The sequence below is a fragment of the Mustela nigripes genome, chromosome 10 (genome assembly GCF_022355385.1).
Source record: "Mustela nigripes isolate SB6536 chromosome 10, MUSNIG.SB6536, whole genome shotgun sequence".
In the NCBI taxonomy this organism is placed as follows: Eukaryota; Metazoa; Chordata; class Mammalia; order Carnivora; family Mustelidae; genus Mustela; species Mustela nigripes.
Window position 1 is genome coordinate 60,439,461 of NC_081566.1, and position 19,553 is coordinate 60,459,013.

The 19,553-nt window shown below is 42.2% G+C and overlaps 1 protein-coding gene across 2 annotated transcripts in view; it reads left to right on the forward strand.

The window, feature by feature from the left end:
• Positions 1-19,553, forward strand: part of RGS5 (regulator of G protein signaling 5) — a 49,291-nt gene that overhangs the window by 17,515 nt on the left and 12,223 nt on the right. For both annotated transcript variants that reach the window (XM_059413414.1, XM_059413413.1), the window contains exons 2-3: positions 7,336-7,446; positions 14,891-14,952. In XM_059413414.1, coding sequence (XP_059269397.1) covers positions 7,336-7,446; positions 14,891-14,952 — 173 coding nt within the window. The remainder of the gene's footprint in view (positions 1-7,335; positions 7,447-14,890; positions 14,953-19,553) is intronic.

The window sequence follows — 19,553 nt, forward strand, 5'->3', positions numbered from 1 at the left end:
GATAGTGATGGTGATGATGGTGATGATGGTGATGGTAGTGATGGTAATAACGATGGTGATGATGTTGACCACCACCACCATATACTGCAGGCCATTTATGTTCCAGGCACTGTGCTAATTTTTACGTACATTATCTCATGCACCCCTCTTAGAAACTTTTTTGCCAAAGGCACTAATGTTATCCTTTTTTAACAGCTGATGGAACCAAGAGATATTATATAACTTGTATAAGGTCACACAGATAGTAAGTGGCTGTTGAAAACGAACCTGAATCAATTTATTCATATCCAGCTATCCAGTTCTTCTTGGTAGATAAATGTAGCTATTGATGGCTAGATATAGATGACGGTTGCTTCTTTCTCCACAATTATGCTACTGGCTTATGAAAGCAAGATCACTATACATATAGGGAAACCCAGTTGGGCCAAACTTATTTAGGCAAATAAGTGTCAAGAAGCTGGTGCACAATGTTTATACAACTTGTCCTCTAATCTCAGTAAAGTCAGTAAGGTCCTCATTCTTTGTGCTCTAGCCACAACTTGTAGGAAAGATTCAGTCAGACAATAATACCCTGAGGTAGGATTCTAATACCCTTGTAGGTAGTATCAGGCAACAAGGAATCTCAGAATCAAGGCTTGAATGTAGGACTCTTTTAGGAATCAAGCTACAGGTGCCATCTTGAAGGATGAAGAGATAATTCCATTTGTATAACCTTTCTGTAAAATAGCTGGGGGTTTCCACAACAGGCCACAAGTCCACATGACTAGAATGCCATTATTGTGACTGGAGAGAGCCCATTGTGTAAAGAACAAACCTCCATGTCAAAACTCATTTCTGGCATATTCTGCTAATTGGCAAAGCATCTGCCATTGATCCCAATCAGTAAGGATAGCCAAGACACCTATAGCAATCACCCTGGAACATTATCTCTCTAGAAAGCTTGCTGACCCCCAGTACAATGTGAATTCCTTATTAGGGCATGTGACTGAAGCTAATTCCTACATACATAAGGTCACGCTGTAGTGATTACAACGAGCTGACATTTTTTCATTTCATTGTTTTGGTTCCTTGTTTTGTGTTTAACTTATTCAACTACAATATAAACTCCATGAGAGGATCTTATTTTTTTTTTTTTTGTTCCACTGGGGATTTCAAAACTTATAATAGAGTATGGTACATGACAAGTGTTTAATAATTTGTTGAATAAATAAGTGAGCAAAAGGAGAAGTCTGCTGAGGCCAGTTTTTTCTGTTTCTGCTATGATCCTATGAAATAAAGTCAGTTTATATAAATAAGTACCCTGGTTGACTCCCTAGTCTTCACTGAGGTTTGCCTTGAGGGACCTGCAGATACCAAGTTAATCAGGGGCCATCAAGGTAGGAGCTAGAATGTAAGCAAGGAGTGACTTTTTCTATAGTTCGTATTGAAGTAGGTTAATTCAGGAAAAGTGGATGAGAAACTGATACATTCTCGCTCTACCGTAATGACCCAGCACAGCTTTCTCCCTGCATTTGAAAACTGGTCTTGGCTTTAAAAGACCATGTTCGGAGAATCCTGGGGAGTTGAGAGTTTTCGTACTCTCCAGCCATGGGGACTGGTTGCCAACAAGTGTTTTAGAAAATGTTGTTTATCTTTTCTTGGTATTCATTACACTTCAGGAGCCAGGAAAGGGCATGTCCTTTTTAGTCTTGTGGTGTTTCTTCAGAAGGCAGCAGCCTTGGGCACAGAGGTCTGCTCTCAAGGTGAATTCTCCACCGACGCGCACACCTGTCCATGACCAGCAGGGGGCATCGGCGACACAGATTTAAGCAGAATTGACTTTAAACTGGATTGTCCTTGAGACGGGACTGGTTGGGACACCTCTTTGGGAAAGGTAAAACCCCTGGTCTGTACTTCCCAGAGGGCCTCCATCTTGTGTTTCCTCCTGACTCTTCCCGAGATACGTCTGCAGTCTAGCCCGAAACTGCCTGGGATGACTGACAGTCTTCCAAGCCACAGGACTGGTCCAGCTTCTTGGCTCTTTCTGTTTCTTTTAAGTCCTTATCCATTATGGTCTCACAGTAGATTCTGATCAGACTGTCAGTGGTTGTCATTGCCTCTTCGCCCCTCTCATGGGAGTATTGCCAGGTCTGGCGTGACGGAATGTGCATGCTCAGTTTGAGCCTTACCTGCCCCTCGACCTCTTGAACGGAGAACGATTGAATTCAGTTGACTCTGAGATTGAATTTAGTTACTTGAGAGTCCCTGTCGTCACTCAGTGGCTTTTAACCTCTCCCACCCAGCGATTCAAATTAAAAACAGCCCAGTTCTCAGGGACCTCTTCTGCGCCACACCCCAGTACATCACTTAACCCGCAATGCAGTTTTAATGTTACGTAGAAATTCAACTCACTCGTTCATTTTTTGATTCGTCGATGTACAGAGCAGGTCTTTTTTGAGCACCTGGTAAGTGCCAGGCCCTGAGAAACGTGCTGAGACTGGAATTGATATTGCTGGAGACCTGTCACTCTAATGGGAGAGAGAGACAAGACCCAAATAGACAGAGATATGTGTGCAAATTGATAAGGGCCATGAAGGAAAAATACAGTCGGCTCTGTGAACATCGTAGGGACAACCGTGGGACCTATGCTACCATTGCACTGCCTGCACGTTTTCACAGCGACACACACTTGAGCTCATTGAACTTGGGGCCTTCGGTTGTTCTATTCCATCCAGTGTGGTCAGTGCCTAGAAAAATATCTAGCATATAGTTGGCATGTACATGAGGAGACTGAGGAGACAAGGAATCATGATTCACTGTAACCCTTGAAACACCTAGCATAGGACTTTACATACACAGCTGGCTCTCCTATATTCTACTTGAACAGAACTGTTTTTAAAAATTAAGTTATATTTATTTCCATTTTGGTTGATTGCTTGTACTGTTTTTCATGCCTGTGCACCTTAAGGTAATAACTTGGACTCAATTCACCCATTAGAAGGAAAAACCTAGGTGGCCCAGAGCCTTTTGAAATTTGATTTTCTGGCCACTATACCCACAGAAGGCACAGATTTAAAACTGCAAACTGCAGTTGCTTCAAGCCTTTCCAGTTTGAAACCACGAATGTGAGTCATCTACAGAGAGAATTCTCTTCCTTCCAGCCTCTAATTAAACTTTCGCCCAGGTATTTCGATTGATTTTATTTCAAAACAATGTTTTCTTTGTAAAACCAAAGGATGCCGAGATGGGGAGGAGATGAGAGGAGATGCGAATTGTTTCTTGTTCACCGGCGTTACTGTAACTCAGCCAGGAAACAGGCCGGGTTTATGGTCAAACAGAACCCAAGACCGAGTTGAAATCATCAACGTGTCAGAAAGTTTTCTCCTCCAGATGGGCTTGTTTTTGACATTAAATTCATGTCAGATACACGCAAGTTGATTTTTAAGGGAGGGAGATAAAATGATAGGTTTGAGTTTTCGTTGTGTTTGATTTTCCACTCGGTTTATTTTGTTCCCTTATGTGTGCGGGGGGAGGGGCTGGGAGGAAGAGGCAGGAGGGACGTTTCCCGCTTGTTCCAGGAACTCCTGAGGAGAAAAACAAATGTAGTAACACTGTTTATCCTTGCAAACAGAATAAAAGGTTTCAAGCGGTTTCAACTCTAGCATCTGACAACTCCTCATCCTGTAAACTTTTCGTGTTTTAGAAGAAGAGATGCCATCATATTATTTATTCTCTGTATTCCTGCAAACTCCTAATTAAACCAAATGGACTGCCTGCCTGCCTTACAGAGTCTCTTTAGTGTCTGATGTTTGAACATAGAGGAAGTTAGGAGTTTGAAGCCATCCCAACAAGTTTAAGCAAAGCCCGGAACATCCTTTCTCCTTTATATCCCCAGGGCAAGTATGAGGAAAAGAGTAATCTGATATACTGGTATGTTTGTCTACCCTAGGAAATGGAATATAATTTTCTATAGACAGTTTAAAAATGGCCATTGATTTCTAGATCATCCCAAGAAAAACTAATTTAATCAGTGATACCAACGAAACCGTACTAGGGTTTGGATTCCTTCTGGTTTTAAAAGGCTTTTTTGTGGGATGTCTTAGCAATTTAACCACCATTGATCGTGTTTTTATGGGAAAATACATCTTGAACGAGTTAACAAAAGAAAAACTTGACACAGATTGAGTTTGTAAGAGAGGATGACACCCGTTTACTCACAGACCATCTTTGAAGCCACCTTTCAGTCATTTTACCCCCTTCTTCTTGTTTTCCTACCACAATTGCCCTAGGCTGAGTGCTGTACAGAGGTTCTTCTGTCGCCCCTCTGTTCATCAGGGAGGGCAGGCAGAGCGAGCCCACGTCTTCTAACAAGACTTTCTGTTCTCTCTAATCACACATTACACTGAAGAAATATAGAAGAACCAGTCCTGTGTATCTTCAAACATTAGGCACATTCCTCTCTTTCTGCCTGGAAGGTCTGTCCTTTTCTTGTCCACCCAACCAACTGCTGCTCCCATTCTGCCTCCTCTCAGAAGCTCTCTGACCTGCCCTTGGGCGCCAGAGCTCTGCTGCTCTCTGGACACCCTCTCCTTGAATCAGTGCTTGGGCGCTCTCACAAATTTGAGGCCACAAACAGCTATCAGGACCTTGAAGGCAAGGACCAAACATTGTGTTTGTGTGTTTACTGCCTACTGCTGACATAGTAAGCATGCTCCAGCAGTAATGGATAAATGAAATTTAATAAAAATACTCCACTCCTTCCTTCTAATTACCCCTTCATGTCCATCCTAGTCTTTGACCAGGGAATCATATACAAATATCTCTCTGCCTTTTACAAAAGCAAATAGCTCAAATGGAGCAAAAGGCATAAGGAGGGAAGGAAAAAAAAAATTAAACAGAAGTTGAAAGGAAAAAAAAAAGCCAAAACACCAAAACTTTAATAATCAACCAAACAAAAAACCAAGCATCTGGGACACATTCAAGACATAATCCTTATCTAAACATCAGTGAGTGAACTACGGAGTCAAGGTCGAGGCTCAACACGGTCCCCGCATGCAGCCCTCCCCTTCAGGGCAGGGACTGAGGGCAGCTGGGACCAGAAGGAGAGTGTAATGGATGGTCTTCGAGAGCTGGGTGGGATAGTACCACTGGACGGCAAAGATGGACCCGGTGTTTCTGGCAGTCCTACTGGACGCCAGCCAGCCGAGGGCAGCCACAAATATTGCATGCCTTCCCCCCACCCCCTGTCCCTGCCCTAGGAATGTTTTCTTTCTATTCCAGATAAATATGAAATTGGTGGTTCTTGTTTCCAGAGCTAGAATATGGCAGGCGGTGGGAGTAGTAATTCTTAGTAACTTGTGGGAATCTTTTTGGATGTTTTAATCTGGTACTTGAAGCTAGGGAACGCGGGCTGAGCTCAGTTGGAAAAAGGATTATGCAGTTAGAACTAACTTTGAAGAAGCAGTATTATATGCCAAATGCTCTGCTAAGTGATTCACATGATTAGCATATTTAATCATCACGAAAAAGAGGATGTACTATTTTATCAGTCCCGTTTTCTAGGCAAAAAAAAAAAAAAAAAAATCCAAAACATTAGTTAATTTAAGCAACCTGCTGAGCTTGGATGCAAAATGACACTTATTCTTATTCTCCTGTGTTATGTAAGCTCCCCCGCGGAACCCGCCCGGTTTCAAGCAAAGTGCTGGGCTTGGGTGAGCTTGATCTGCTGGGGTGTGGAATGGACGCAGAAGGAAATGGAAAGAGAAAGACATTTAGACGTGATCAAATCAAGATCTTACTTTGGAATTTGTATTTATGATACCACAGAAAACTATGATACTGATTCAGTATTTATAGGGTTTTTGGTAAGACATACAGTCCATTTACTTAACTTTTCCTCTCTTGGTATCCATGATTGTTAATCCCACACGTTGTATGTACTTAAATGGTCTCATCCCTGTCTCCATGGGAATGGATGGGGAAAGTCTATTTATAGCAGCAAAGTCCTATCGGGCCACAGGATGAATCCCATCATAACTCTTGAAGATTTGGGTTCAGATGAGCGTGGGCTTGCAGACACATGTGAGCAGACTTGTGAAGAACAAATTCATGGTATTTTTAGTTGACTTTGGTGAATGCTTTTGAGTGTTGACGGTGTCACCATGCATTGTGATGCCCCAGAAGGTGAAGGTATTTAGGAATCGATGCCCGCCTTCATGGGGCTCTCACACCCAGCTTGGAAAACACTCATGAATCAGCTATCATGGTGCAACGTGATAAATCCTGTCTTAAGACCTTGTTGTATAAAGTGCCAAAGAAATGATGAAAAAGCAGCTTTGGGGGTCTCTCCATCTACGACAGCTTGCCTTACAGGTTAATGTTCACAACTTGCTTGGTGCTCTTTTGAGTTCAGACTCACCATGAAATGATGGAAGACTTAGAAGGTTAGTTTTGAAACGAGGCATGAAAATGATTGTGTCCTTTGATAGAGGAAGGCACAGAATTCTGACTCCATCTACTTACCAAAATGTTGAGGGTAGAAAGCAGTAATAAAATGCTTCTATCATTGGTCCTTTGGCAATAAATGCTCATCTCCCAAAGGCTTCCTGCAAAAAACATAGGCCAGTAGCCATTATGGAACAAGGGGCAAGCAGTTGGGGGAAAAAAAAAAATCAAATCCATCTAAATAAAGAACACTTTTAGGGAAGACATCTTCAGGCAGAATAATTTAATTTTATGGCTGGAGACAGCTGAAGAAAACATCTCGATTAGCTCTGTCACTTTATAGATGAGGAAACTGAGGCCTAGTGCTAAAATATATATATATATATATATGATTTTTTTCAAATAGTCTACATCTAATTAATGGCAGATGTGGGACCAGAGCCCTCAGAAGACAGGTACGCAGGGGAGTGAGTAGCTCACCTGTGAACTCTGGAGTCAGATGGTGTGGGCTCCAGTCCCATCTCCACCACAGACTCGCTGGGTTATCTTAGGTAAGTTATTTAAACACTCTGACTTTCAATGTCTTCATCTGTAAAATGGGAATAATACTGTAGTATTCCTCATATATAAAGTGAAAGAATATATGCAAAACAGTAATTAAGATGAACTAATGCATATTGATATTAATACATAATAATTAATAATGCATATCAATCAGGGCCTTAAAAGGAGCTTGATAATTGTTAATTATTAGGATTCATGTGTCCCATTTCTACATTAGTATTCTTCCTGCCACAACAGCAAAAATGGGGCCTTGTTCATTTTTGTTCCTTTGACACAGAAAGAAATCTGAGTTTCAGATCTGTATGCTTGGACAGTGTTCCTATTCCTCCTTATATCTTTTTTTTTCAGGGCCAAGGAGATTAAGATCAAGTTGGGAATTCTCCTCCAGAAGCCAGACTCAGCTGTTGACCTTGTCATTCCATACAATGAGAAGCCAGAAAAACCAGCCAAGACCCAGAAGTGAGTCATGAGCATGGATTCCGCTCCTTTTCCCCCAGACGATGGCTGCTTCTCAGATGTATAGCACCATCCCTCACCTGGAGAGCTCTCCACTCTCCGTTACTCATTGACGATCATAAGATCTCTCAGATACCTGGTCTGTAAATAAGCATTTTTCTACTCTCCTATGTCAGGAACATAACAAGCAATACCATCAGGTCACTTAACAATAAAGAGAAGGCCCTGCCTTGGGACCCTGTTTGAGAGAAAGCATACCTTATAAAATGGCAACAGCATTTAAATAACTCCCCAGCCACTCACCACACAGAGGCATGACAGAAAAAATACCTGATCACCCGCTGCCTGGGGTTCAGGTAACCGCTCCTGACCTGGTTCCTTAAGTTCCCTGGATGCTTGGGGCGCCTGGGTGGCTCAGTTGTTAAGCATCTGCCTTTGGCTCAGGCTTAGGTCATGATCCCAGGGTCCTGGGATCGAGACCCACATCAACTCCCTTCTAGGCAAGAAGCCCGCTTCTCCCTCTCCCACTACCCCTGCTTGTGTTCCTGCTCTGGCTATCTCTCTCTGTCAAAATAAATAAATAAATACATATCTTAAAAAAAAAAAAAAATCACTGGACGCTCATCTGCTGAGAAAGGACCCAAGGCTGCCTCCTGGGTGGGAAGCTAGAAATGGAAACATTTCCCTCTGGAAGATGCTACGACCGAGGCAGGCAATTTAAGCCGAATAGCTTCTTCTCCAAATATGATTCCTTCAGAGGAACAGAAGACTGTTCCTTGACAGAGGAATTAATTCTTGCCTGGCCAATTCTATGTAATGTATATGGATCATTGTTAACCCCAATCTATAAATTAGTATTCCTGACTGGACTTCCATAGTCCTCTCTCCCTTCTCCCTCACCTTCCCACACGTACTTCCACCAATTTAGGCAAGGGGTGAGAGTATGTAGAGTTAAGCTGTATGGCATGGGGTGCAGCTCCCCAATGGCATGGACTCCGCCATGACGTGGTAACTCTACCCTGAGCACGCACTTGGCTTCCCATCTTCCCCCCAGCCACGCAGCCAGTCCCCCCCCCTCATGCCCTCCATCTTCCCCTTCAAACAGCTTCATGGGCCTGAAAATCAAGAAAGGAGAGCAGGAAGGAGGAAAGCCAAATGTGCTCGCATTCCTCTGTTCTGCTATTGGAAAGCTTCGAGGAGATGGCGGAAGGGTGGTAAAAGCACAGGAATCCCTTTTAATCTCCGTTTCTTTTTAAATTTGACATCTGTATAAACTGGTCAATCTTCTCTTGGTCCAGATGACCTTCAACTTAATATAGCTGGATTGGTTGGGAGATAAAAAGACGGGTTCCTCTTTTTAAATCTTTTTCCATCAACCTAAGTGGATGGTTCCATTCCCCTCGTCTTACTTCAAAGTGATCCCCAACCGGAAGTGAGGCATAATTGAGTTTGGTGCATTTAGAAAGGGGAAGCTAATTCAGTGGGGAGTGGCAGGCACCAGGCACTGGAGGGGCATAAGAACCACATTTTGCAACAGCAACAGATCAAAAAAATCTATTTTGAAGTAAACAATGGGGTGGTTATGGATCTGTAGGAATTCACTTTAAAAAGGATGGCTCTACCTTTCCTGCTTTGATTCTCTGCTTTAAGGTTCCACACAGACACTTGAACTATTTGGCTTAAAAGGGATTCGGTCAGAAGCAGTTTGGAAGGAAAGCTGGGGTTGATATTTATTGGATATTTTTTTTCTCTTATCTTCTATTTCTTTTTTCTTCCAGGAGTTTGAATTATTGGGGGTGGGGGGCCTGCCTGTCTCTACTGCACTTGTCAGTGACTACTACAAGGCTTTCCCACCTTCTTCTAAGCCCCTAAACCCGTTCCACCTCCTGGATTTGGCAAGTATCCGAGCCCTTTAACTAACAGAAAAGACTGTTTTCTGCATGAGCTCAATCAATCTCTCTTCTCCCCCGCTTAAAACTTCTCTGTATTTTTGTACCCGTGTTCTTCTCTCAGAGAAGAAAATAAACCTTCTCCAGACTGAAGGTATTTTTAACCCTCTCATCTTTAAAAAAAAAAAAAAAAAAAAGCAGTCCCTTTAAAAAAAAAAAAAAGCATTCTCTGGGATGCCTGGGTGGCTCATTCGGTGAAATGTCCAACTCTTATTTTTGGCTCAGGTCATGATTTCAGGGTGGTGAGATCAAGCCCTGTGTCAGGCTCTGTGTCAGGCTCTATGCAAGGCCTGGAGCTTGCCTGAGATTCTCTCCCTCCCTCCCCCTCGACCCCTCTAGCCCCCCTCTCAAAAAAGGCATTTTCTGTTTTTTTTAATGTTTTTATTTTTCTCATTAGAAAAAGAGAAATCTAAAAAAAAAAAAAAAAACAAAAACAAAAAAACAGGAAAGAGTTGCCTAAATTCCTACCACCCGTAGCCAGTGTCTGTGTTCTTAATTGCTCTTCTCCCTCTGGGACCATGTTCCGTTCCGACAACGAACTCTCTCAGCCCCCTCCTTCCTACTCCTTCCCCTTTCTCTTGTGTTCATCAGGCAGTTCTAGAAGCAGGATGTGTCCATCCAGAAGAAGCTGTAAGACAACCAAAGCATCTATTTGGGGTCTTAGAGATGGCAATCTAGGAGACACAGAGTCGACTGCAATCGAAGATGTGTTCCCAAGAGCCAGCGTGAAGTGCAGGCTTATAAAGGCGAACCACAAGGTTATGTAACTTGCTTTGGAGGACTTGTGACTGACCCTGGCAGACCTCTAACTATCTAATGCAGGACGGTCTGCTCAGCTAGCAGGTGTTACATGATCTCTGTCTCAGTCTGGAGCAGTAGGACGTGCGACCAACAAGACGAGTTTGGAGAAGAGTCCTGCTTCCTCAACGTCCGCTTGACTCTATTCTTGACTCTACTCTCAGCCACTCTTGCTTGGTTTTGAATCTCCTTTCACAAAAGCCATTGCTTCCAGGATCTTCTATTCACTCTTGCTTATCTGGTTTAAAACTTATCATCCAAAGGAACCCTCTCTACAGGTGTGCCTTTTCCCCTTTGCCAGAGTTTGCTCAACAGTTGGCCTCCTGAAAACTCTCTTCCTTCACGTCTAACCCTGCCTTCTCTCTCTCTAAGGACTCCCACTTTTGCCCACCCTCTCTGTATGTAAGCATTCCCTAAGGCTATGCTCTAGGTCCTCATCATGAGTAATAAACAAATCAGTACACCACATAAATTTAGTTTGCAATAACTGTTATCATGGCTTGTCATAGAACCAATTGGGAAATGCCCAGGAGCTGATACAGATATTCCGATGGTTTATTTAATATTCTAGATGTTCCTTTTCCCTCTGGCCTATGGCACTATTTTTTTTCTTTTTAAACATTTTACTTATTTGAGAGAGAGAGAGAGAGAGAAGGAGAAAAGCACAAGCAGGGGGAGCAGGAGAGGGAGAAGCAGGCTTCCCACTGAGCAGGGAGCCCGATGGGGGCTCAATCCCAGGACCCTGGAATTATGATCTGAGCCAAAGGCAGGTATCTAACCAACTGAGCCACCCAGGCACCCCTGCCGCTATTTTTTTAAAATTTAATTTATTTATTTGACAGAGACACACAGAGAGAGAGAACACAAGCAGGGGGAGTCGGAGGGGGAGAAGCAGACTTCCCGCCAAGCAGGGAGCCAGACGCAGGGCTCGATCCCAGGACCCTGGGATCATGACCTGAGCCAAAGGCAGATGCTTAACTGATTGAGCCACCCAGGCGCCCCGCCACTAATTTTTAACCACATTCTGTTGGTGGCGTTTTACCACTTTATAACTCTAGGATGACCTCCACGTATTAGCAGGACCCCACCTTGTAGAGGAGAAGAGTTCCCAATTGTTCCCGCACCCTTGCTCTCACTGGGTGGACTGCTGTCTGAGCATCACTGCCAGGAATACAGCTGGATGTACAATGTCTGGCCACAGAGACCACAAAAAGAAGCAGGTGTTTTTCATCTGCATCCCCATCCTCAGCGCCAGGTCACTGTTGGCCGTGGGGCACGGGCTTAACAAATTTCCATGAATGGACTTGAGCAGAGTCATGACCGTATTGCCCTGTGGGGAAGGAAGGGAGAGCAGAGCAGGCATTAAGGGCCGATAAATAACTGGGATTTCATTTCCCTTGTCAAGAAGAAGAGCACGTGAGAACATTACCAGAAGTGTTTAAATGGGTGCCAGGGGCCGTGTAGATTTAAAATAGAACAAGGAAAGGAAACCACTGGTGTTGCAAGAGGTTAAAAACTTCCCCATGGTTACAGCTTAGGAAGCGTCAGGAGTTGCCCGCAGTTGGAGTTAATGGGTTGCGGGGCTGCCATTTTCGAAATGAAACTTTCGGGTCATTTATGGCTTTCATCAACCAGACTAACTATGGGCCCATGGAACCGTCGTGAATGTTTGCATTCCACGCATGCTTAGTGCATGATTAGTGCTGCAGGTGAGGCGTGGGCCAGGTGGAACAGGCGACATTCTCCATGAGGGACAAACTCTACCTTGAGGCAGTGAGTACGTTGTGGCCACGTAAGAGATTCAAAAGTGCACAGGTAAGAGTATAGTAAAGAGAGAGAAAACTTCCATCGAGGTGGCCACTTCCTGGACCAGTTGGCATTTACACTGGGCATTATAAAACACACAGTTAATCATCTCTGTAAATGTTTATTTTGCCTTTCATGCGAACTGGCTTCCTCTGCCTCCCCCCCCCCCCCCCCACACAGACTCCGTGCCCACTCTCTGTGGTCACCAATGACCTTGCAAACCAGGGCACTTATTGGCCATTTAGATCTGCATCTATCTTGTTTCCAAAGAAGTCAGACTTAATGAGGGCTGGCAAATTCTGAGAATCAGGACAGGATGAACCTCTGCTCCCTCCTAGGCTGGTGATCAGAACACTGGGCTTTATGCAGTGGGGCACGCGTCCTGCTCCACTGTGTCCTTGAATCAATTTGGACTAATTTAACCCCCAGGCAGGCTCAGCACATGTCCTTTTCAGGAATTTAATCTCGGCTTTGATGTACTGCTGCTATTGATCATTAGTCTGGTTCTAACAAGACTGTTTGGGACAAATTGGGTCTGGTAGCACGCTTTAGTGGGGTGCACCTGCTTATGTCATTTCTTCTTCCTGTGCTCCTCTGTATTAACCAGAGGAAAAGAGGGGGAAGGTAGGTGATCTCATTTTATGAGAATATTTATAAAATCAGAAAACGATTCAGAGAATGAGCCCGGCCTTCCCCCTTTCTCTGCTTCTTTTGTCCAACTATTTACTGTCCTGCTATTTCTGTCAACAATCAATAAAACCGTGGCGCATGTCTAGCAGAGCGTTGAACCCCCTGTAGTGAAGAAATTAAGATGTGTGAGTTCTAACGCTAAGAATGTAGGTATGAAATAATATACACATAGGAAGAGTTATAAAGACGAACCAAAAGGAGGTATGACCTCTAGAAAAACAAGTCCTTTTCTGGTTAGAAATAAAATGAGACAGAAGAATTCTTGCAATCCTTTCCTCATGTCATTTCTCTTTCCTGTGCTCCTTTGTACTAACCAGAAGAAAATGGGGTGGGGAGGGAGGGTCGTTCACTTATTAAAAATAAATTTCCGAGGAATTGGTGTGGTGCTCTTAATCGATGACACCTGTGTTTGTAGCCAGGAAAATGGAAACCATGTGAGGTTTTGTTTTTTTTTTCACCGTGTTTAATCTTCAAATAGTAAAATCGTAAAGCTTTATGGAAAGTCAAATAATTAAGACTCCAAATCTGTACATATTCTGCAATGAAGAACACAGAAGTGACGGCTATATTCACAGCACTTTAGCCAAAAAAAGCTACTGCCATCTTGGACTCCTTACATAAATAAAGTGATGCAATATTTAAGCCAGGGCAGCACAATAAAAAGTAGAACTAGCAATTGTCTCGTCAACCTCAGCTGCTAATCTGAATGCTTAAAACCCCAAGATTTTTTTTTTTTTTTAAGACAAGCAGGAATGTTCCTGTGCTGTCTGAAGAGTAGATTAAAACAAAAACAAAAACAAAAACAAAAAACGAAGTGCTAAGGAAGTTCCAACTTAGGAAGAATACCTTCATTGGCCTTAATATTCCATTTTTTAAAAATTTATTATTTGACAGAGAGAGACACAGCGAGAGGAAACACAAGCAGGGGAAGTGGGAGAGGGAGAAGCAGGCTTCCTGCTGAGCAGAGAGCCCAATGCAGGGCTGATCCCAGGACCCTGGGATCATGACCTGAGCCAAAGTCAGATGCTTAATGATTGAGCTACTCACTCACCGGGCCCTAATATTCTAATGCCTGCCTTGTTAGTCTCTTTTGATTTGACAAGGAAGAACTCACATGACAATGCAGGAGTTGGAGGAGGGGAGCCCCAGGAGGGCAGAGTCAGCCATTTTTCCCAGACAACAGCAGTCTGCCTTGACACAGTCCTGCTGTGAGAGAAGAGCTGGTGGTTTTAACGAGATAACTGCGGGGTTTCTGCATAGATAAATGTTAAAATAAAAACAGCCTAAGGGGAATTATGTGTTGGCTATTACCTTCTCCTTTTGAGTCAGCATCTAAAGCATTTATGTACAACATTCTCATTCATGATGTATAACCAATTTTCTTCTCAGAGAAAATATTTTAAGAATTATTCTTCTATCCTAACTGGGCAGGAAAAATGCATCCTGATTTTTAAAAATGTAGACATACGGTGATCACTTTTCCACCATGAGGCAGCATCCCCACATTTCATCTTCCGCCAGCTTTAACAATGGCAATGGGATACAGATGTGGAATCAAATGCCCTTTGCTGATTAAATTGGGCAGCTAAAGGGGAGCACTGGTGAGGCGCAGAATGTGAGTTCAATCCCTATAATGGGGCCACTGGATTTCATTCCGTTACATTTGAGAAAAAAGGTCACAATTGGAGATACTGTCATGGAATATACAAGAATGCCAAGACACAGCTTCATGACAAATAGACTTTGCTTCTAAAAAGAGAGAGACCTAAACAGATTGCGCAAAAGGAGATGAAAATACACCTCTTAGGTTGCCGGGGGGGGTTAAGTGTCTGCCTTTGGCTCAGGTCACAATCCCAGGAACCTTGGGATAGGGGTCCCTGCTCAGTTGGAAGCCTGCTTCTCCCACTCCCTTTGCCTTTCCCCTCCACTCATGCTCTTGCTCTCTTGCTCTCTCTCCCAAACAAATAAAAGTCTCAAACAAGGAAGGAAGGAAGGAAAAAAATACACAATATCCATGTGTGAAAGCAAACCCAGCCCATCAAACTTGATTTATTAGAAAGAAAATAACAAACTCCCTTGTCCTGAGGATGGGTCATTGGGTGTATCATTTCTGAGAAAAACAGGTCCAAGACATCGTCAGTGAATGGTTAATTCCCTTCTTCTCATGGCTGTTGCCTTTTTCTTTCCCCTAATTCTTGATTTAGACCTACCTTGGATGAGGCCCTGCAGTGGCGTGACTGCCTGGACAAGCTCCTGCAGAACAACTGTGAGTTGGAATTGTCTTTTATAAAAGCTCAGGGCAGGGACAGAGGCAAAATGTTGCCTTTGTACGGTCTGTGTCCTTCTTCTCCAATTCTGACATTTCTTCCATTTTTCAAAGTGGTCTCACAAGGTAAGGATGCCAAGGGAGTATGGTTATCTAGCTCATAAGAAGAGGAAGGTCTACTGCATTGGAAGAGAATGTGAAAATAAAATGTCCTGAGGACTCGGGATTGCATGTTGTTTTCCCATCATCCTGCTTACCCACGTGGCTTGGCACATGTGCTTCTTAATGTTTTCATCAGGAAAAGAGAGATACTGCCTTTTCCAGCTTAGTGTCATAATGACTTGACAAGGATTGGCTAGAGTAGTGTGCAGACCACTGGATTAGGAAGCACAGGTTGGATAGTATGTCTCAATGAAAGCTGCTATTAACTGTTTTTCTGGCCCAACGTGGGTTATTCTCTCCCCAGACCTTGTTTCCTCTTCTGGTGCTTGCTGGTTGGATGTTTATTCAAGACATGACCAAAGTGCTATTAAGAACCCACTTCCAGGCTAATACCAATATACCTGAGCACTACTTGTCTTTCCCCTAATGCAAATTCTTACCCATTCCCAAGGCCAACAGATTCATTTTCAAGTTTCCAATGTTTAAGCTGCTCCATAATACTTAGATGGCTGGTCTGCAGTCACACTGAAGTGTTCTCCCTCGGGAATTTCTGCATGCAGTCCCTTTGGTTGGAATACTTTGTATTCATATCTCTAGCTGTAGAAATTCTTCCTCTCCTATAAAAGCAAATCCAAACACAAAATGCCTAGTCTTATCCAGACTGATCTCCCTCTGAGCTTCCAGAGCTTCTGCCTGCACAACTTTTCTCCTGCTTAATACATGCTATGGTGTGCTTTTTCATAGGCATCTTCCTCCTATGATAAATTATAAACTCAGTGACAGCCAGGACTCAATCTTCTTTTTTTTAAAGGTTTTATTTATTTATTTAAGAGAGAGAGAGAGAGAGAGGGAGAGGGAGCACAAGCAGAAATGGAGGAGGGACAGAAGGAGAGGGAGAGGGAGACTTGGGCTCTCCGCTGAGCAAGGAGTCTTACACAGGACTTTATCCCAGGACCCTTAGATCCTGACCTGAGCCAATTACAGATGCCTAACCCCCTGAGCCACCCAGGCACCCCCAGGACTCAATCTTTTGATCTGAATAATCTCCCAATAAGAAGTACACAATATGGGGAGAGTAATTTGTTGAATAGTTAATTTTAAGAACCCATATTTCTACATCTTTACCCCAAGAATGGCATATGAAACTTTCTTATATGCTTTGCAAAAATATAGATTTTAAAAACATTTTTCACAGGAGCATCATGATCAATAGGCCCAGAGCAGAATTATATATGATTTTTTTTTTTTTTAATGACTTGGTTTTGGTAGGGAAGCTTCTGTTTACCTGAGACAGAATCATTATCTTTGGAGGCAGAACAGCCAAACCTCAACTTCGTAACTTTCTTAATTTTATCCACTTATGATTCTCTTTTTATTGCTTGTGTTAAATGGAATACCCTGCTCCAACATATGTAAAGTGTTCAGTAAATGTTTATTGGCTTAATGTGTGGATGAATGAATTCAATTTGCTTCCCAGATCCAGAAATCCCATGTGATCCACCAAGAGAAAAATATATATGTCTATCAGTTGACTTATTTCTTGTCTTACTTAATGGTTTTGGGGCCAATTGCAATCTCACAGATGATATATTGATACATTATGAATCCCAAGTATCCTGGGTGCAGCTATTTCTTGCTGTAGTCAAGAAACCCTGAGAAGTAACAGAACTATTCTCAATTTTGCAAAACCACTAAAGAGAAGGATATATATTTGTGTGCATATATACAATCCTTTTCAGGTCACACTAATCCTTCAGGCCACACATTTATATATTTCAGGCTTGTAGGAAACAGGGAGCTATTGATAGAAGAAAGACGGGGGTTGAAGTTAAGCCAGAGACAGTTAGTGTTAACACCTTAGCATTTGTTGAGGGACTGAAGTCTTTCAGGTTGCACATAGACAATGACCATGGTGTGACCTTGAGCTCTGAGATTCTCACAGTAATGTGTTCTACTTCTCAGTGTGGAAAATATGTATCACATGTGTGTGCTTGTGTAACTATCTACATATAATATTCACATTTCACTTAATCATATATATTTAAAAGTTACATATGCATATATATGTGTGTTATACAGTATGGATCTCTGTATGTGTGTGTGTCTATATAATGTCCATATAATCTTTAATACAATGTCCGTATAATCTTTTCTTTAATGTCGATATAATATAATGTCCATATAATCTTTTCTTTAAAGATTTATTTGTTTGTTTCAGAGATGGAGAGAGAGAGAAAGTCCATATAATCCCATATAATTTTAAGTTCCACATAATTATCCTTCTAAGTAATTAACATTTTTAAGACTTGGGCAATTGATTTCCCCAAGTGATAAGTGGAAAAGCATTTGATAGTCATTCAGGTCAAAAATCCTTCCTTTGAAAGGATATCTGTATATTCAAACTAGATCAAGTGAAAAAGAGAGTTTCTGATATGAATAGAGAGATCTCATGGAAACACAAGAGAGGCACGTCCTCGGAAAGGGGACATCATTAGTAAAAAGACAACCTCTCCCTCTCCAAGTATAGTCCTCCGCTCTTACTATCTCTCTGTCTCTCTCTTCCTTCTTATTTTTCCATTTCCCCTTCTGCCCCTGCTTCTCTCTCTGACTCCCCTTCTTGCTCTGTGTCTCCCTATTGACACATTGTCTTTGATCCCTGCTTCTCACTGTCTACCTGTCCCTACAGAAGGACTAATGGAATGATTGTCACACTCAAATAATTCCACCCTGGCACCATCAACCTTCAGAAGCAACATTTGACCTATTCTTCCAAAAACCAGCTATCATGCCTTGTGAATATTATTTAAGCCACATTTAAGCAACTCGGTTCTCATGAGATGTTTTTGTTTGACTCTACTAAAACTAATAGTCTATAGGGAGAAATCTCTAACATTAGCTGTGATTGATGCAAAATACGTAGCAAAGAAATACACATTTGAGAAATCCATGCATTTGAAATGTCAGTCTCTTCTCACATGTTTGATTGGATAAATGAAACCATTTAAACATGGCACCTCCATTGTTTATAAAGAACATTTGGCATTCTGTTCCACTAATATAGGATATTCACTCACAATTGATATAGTTCCCAAGTATTCCTTAAATCCACATTTTTCTTGAGTGGAAATGAAATCAATTGGTACCTAACCTCTTAAAAATAAAACAGTTAAGGTGTTACTCAATCTTTTCTTCTCCAACTAACAAGATTTCTCTTACTTTTCCTCATTTAAAAAATCATTTTTAATCCTCCAGTGTATTTGACTCTGTTTTGAAAGTATGTCAGTTTCTTACACGTTTTGTATTCAGTTCTGTAGTTGACGCTATCTGTTTTCATTAGGTCCATGGGACAAATAACCAGTGTGTTGTTCATTAAACACAAAAACAGATTGCACATGGGAGCTTAAATAAGACGGTGACATTAAATTTCTCCATGTGACTATCTTTAAGAGCAGAAGAGGAATGAAACACAATCTAATAGAAGAAAGATTTTATGTGAATTCTTTTTTTCCCAGGAGCTCCAAAAGGTCAGCATATTTCCTGAGATACCCTTGAGATATGAGCTCCTCCATGGGGAATGGAATTGCCTGAATCTAGCCTTCTTTCCACACCCTTCCCCCTTCTCCCATCTTCACATTCACCTCTTGCTTCTCTCCCTCTGGTTTCCAATATTCTCCCTTCCCTTTTCTGGCTCATCTATGCCCTTGGCTTACTGTCAGTGGCAAATTTCTTTAAAGCAATAATAATAATAATAATAATAATAATAATAATATAAGCAAGAGCTTCCTTGTATTATTCACCGTGTACCAGGCACTGTCCAAAGCACTTGCATATATTATTTATTCATTTTTTAAAATATTTTACTTATTTATTTGACAGACATAGATCACAAATATGCAGAGAGGCAGGTAGAGAGAGAGGGGGAAGTAGGCTTTCTGCCGAGCAGAGAGCCCAATGTGGGGCTCAATCCCAGGATCCTGAGATCATGACCTGAGCTGAAGGCAGAGGCTTAACCCACCCAGGTGCCCCTATATTGGTTTATTTAATGAGTGTAAATAATTTTACTTAGGTACAATAACAATTTCTATTTTTCAGAAAAGCAAACGGAGGTTAGGTAACTTTCTTAGGAAACAAAACATTAGAGTGTTAGCAGAAAAATTACTTTTCTTCTAAGTTTGTGTTCTTCAGTTCTGTGATTTGGAAACAAATGCTTCCCTTAATGGTCTTTATTCAGTTCAGCACAAATCTATTCAATATTAAGCACAAGGGTGCCAGGTGGTTTGGTTGGTTAAGCATCCAACTTTTGATTTCAGTTCAGGTCATGATCTCAGGGTCATGAACCCCATGTTGGGCTCCATGCTGAGTGTGGAGCCTATTGGAGATTCTGTCTCTCTTGCTCCCTCTCCCCTTCTCGTGGCCCTCCTCAACCCATTCACACACTC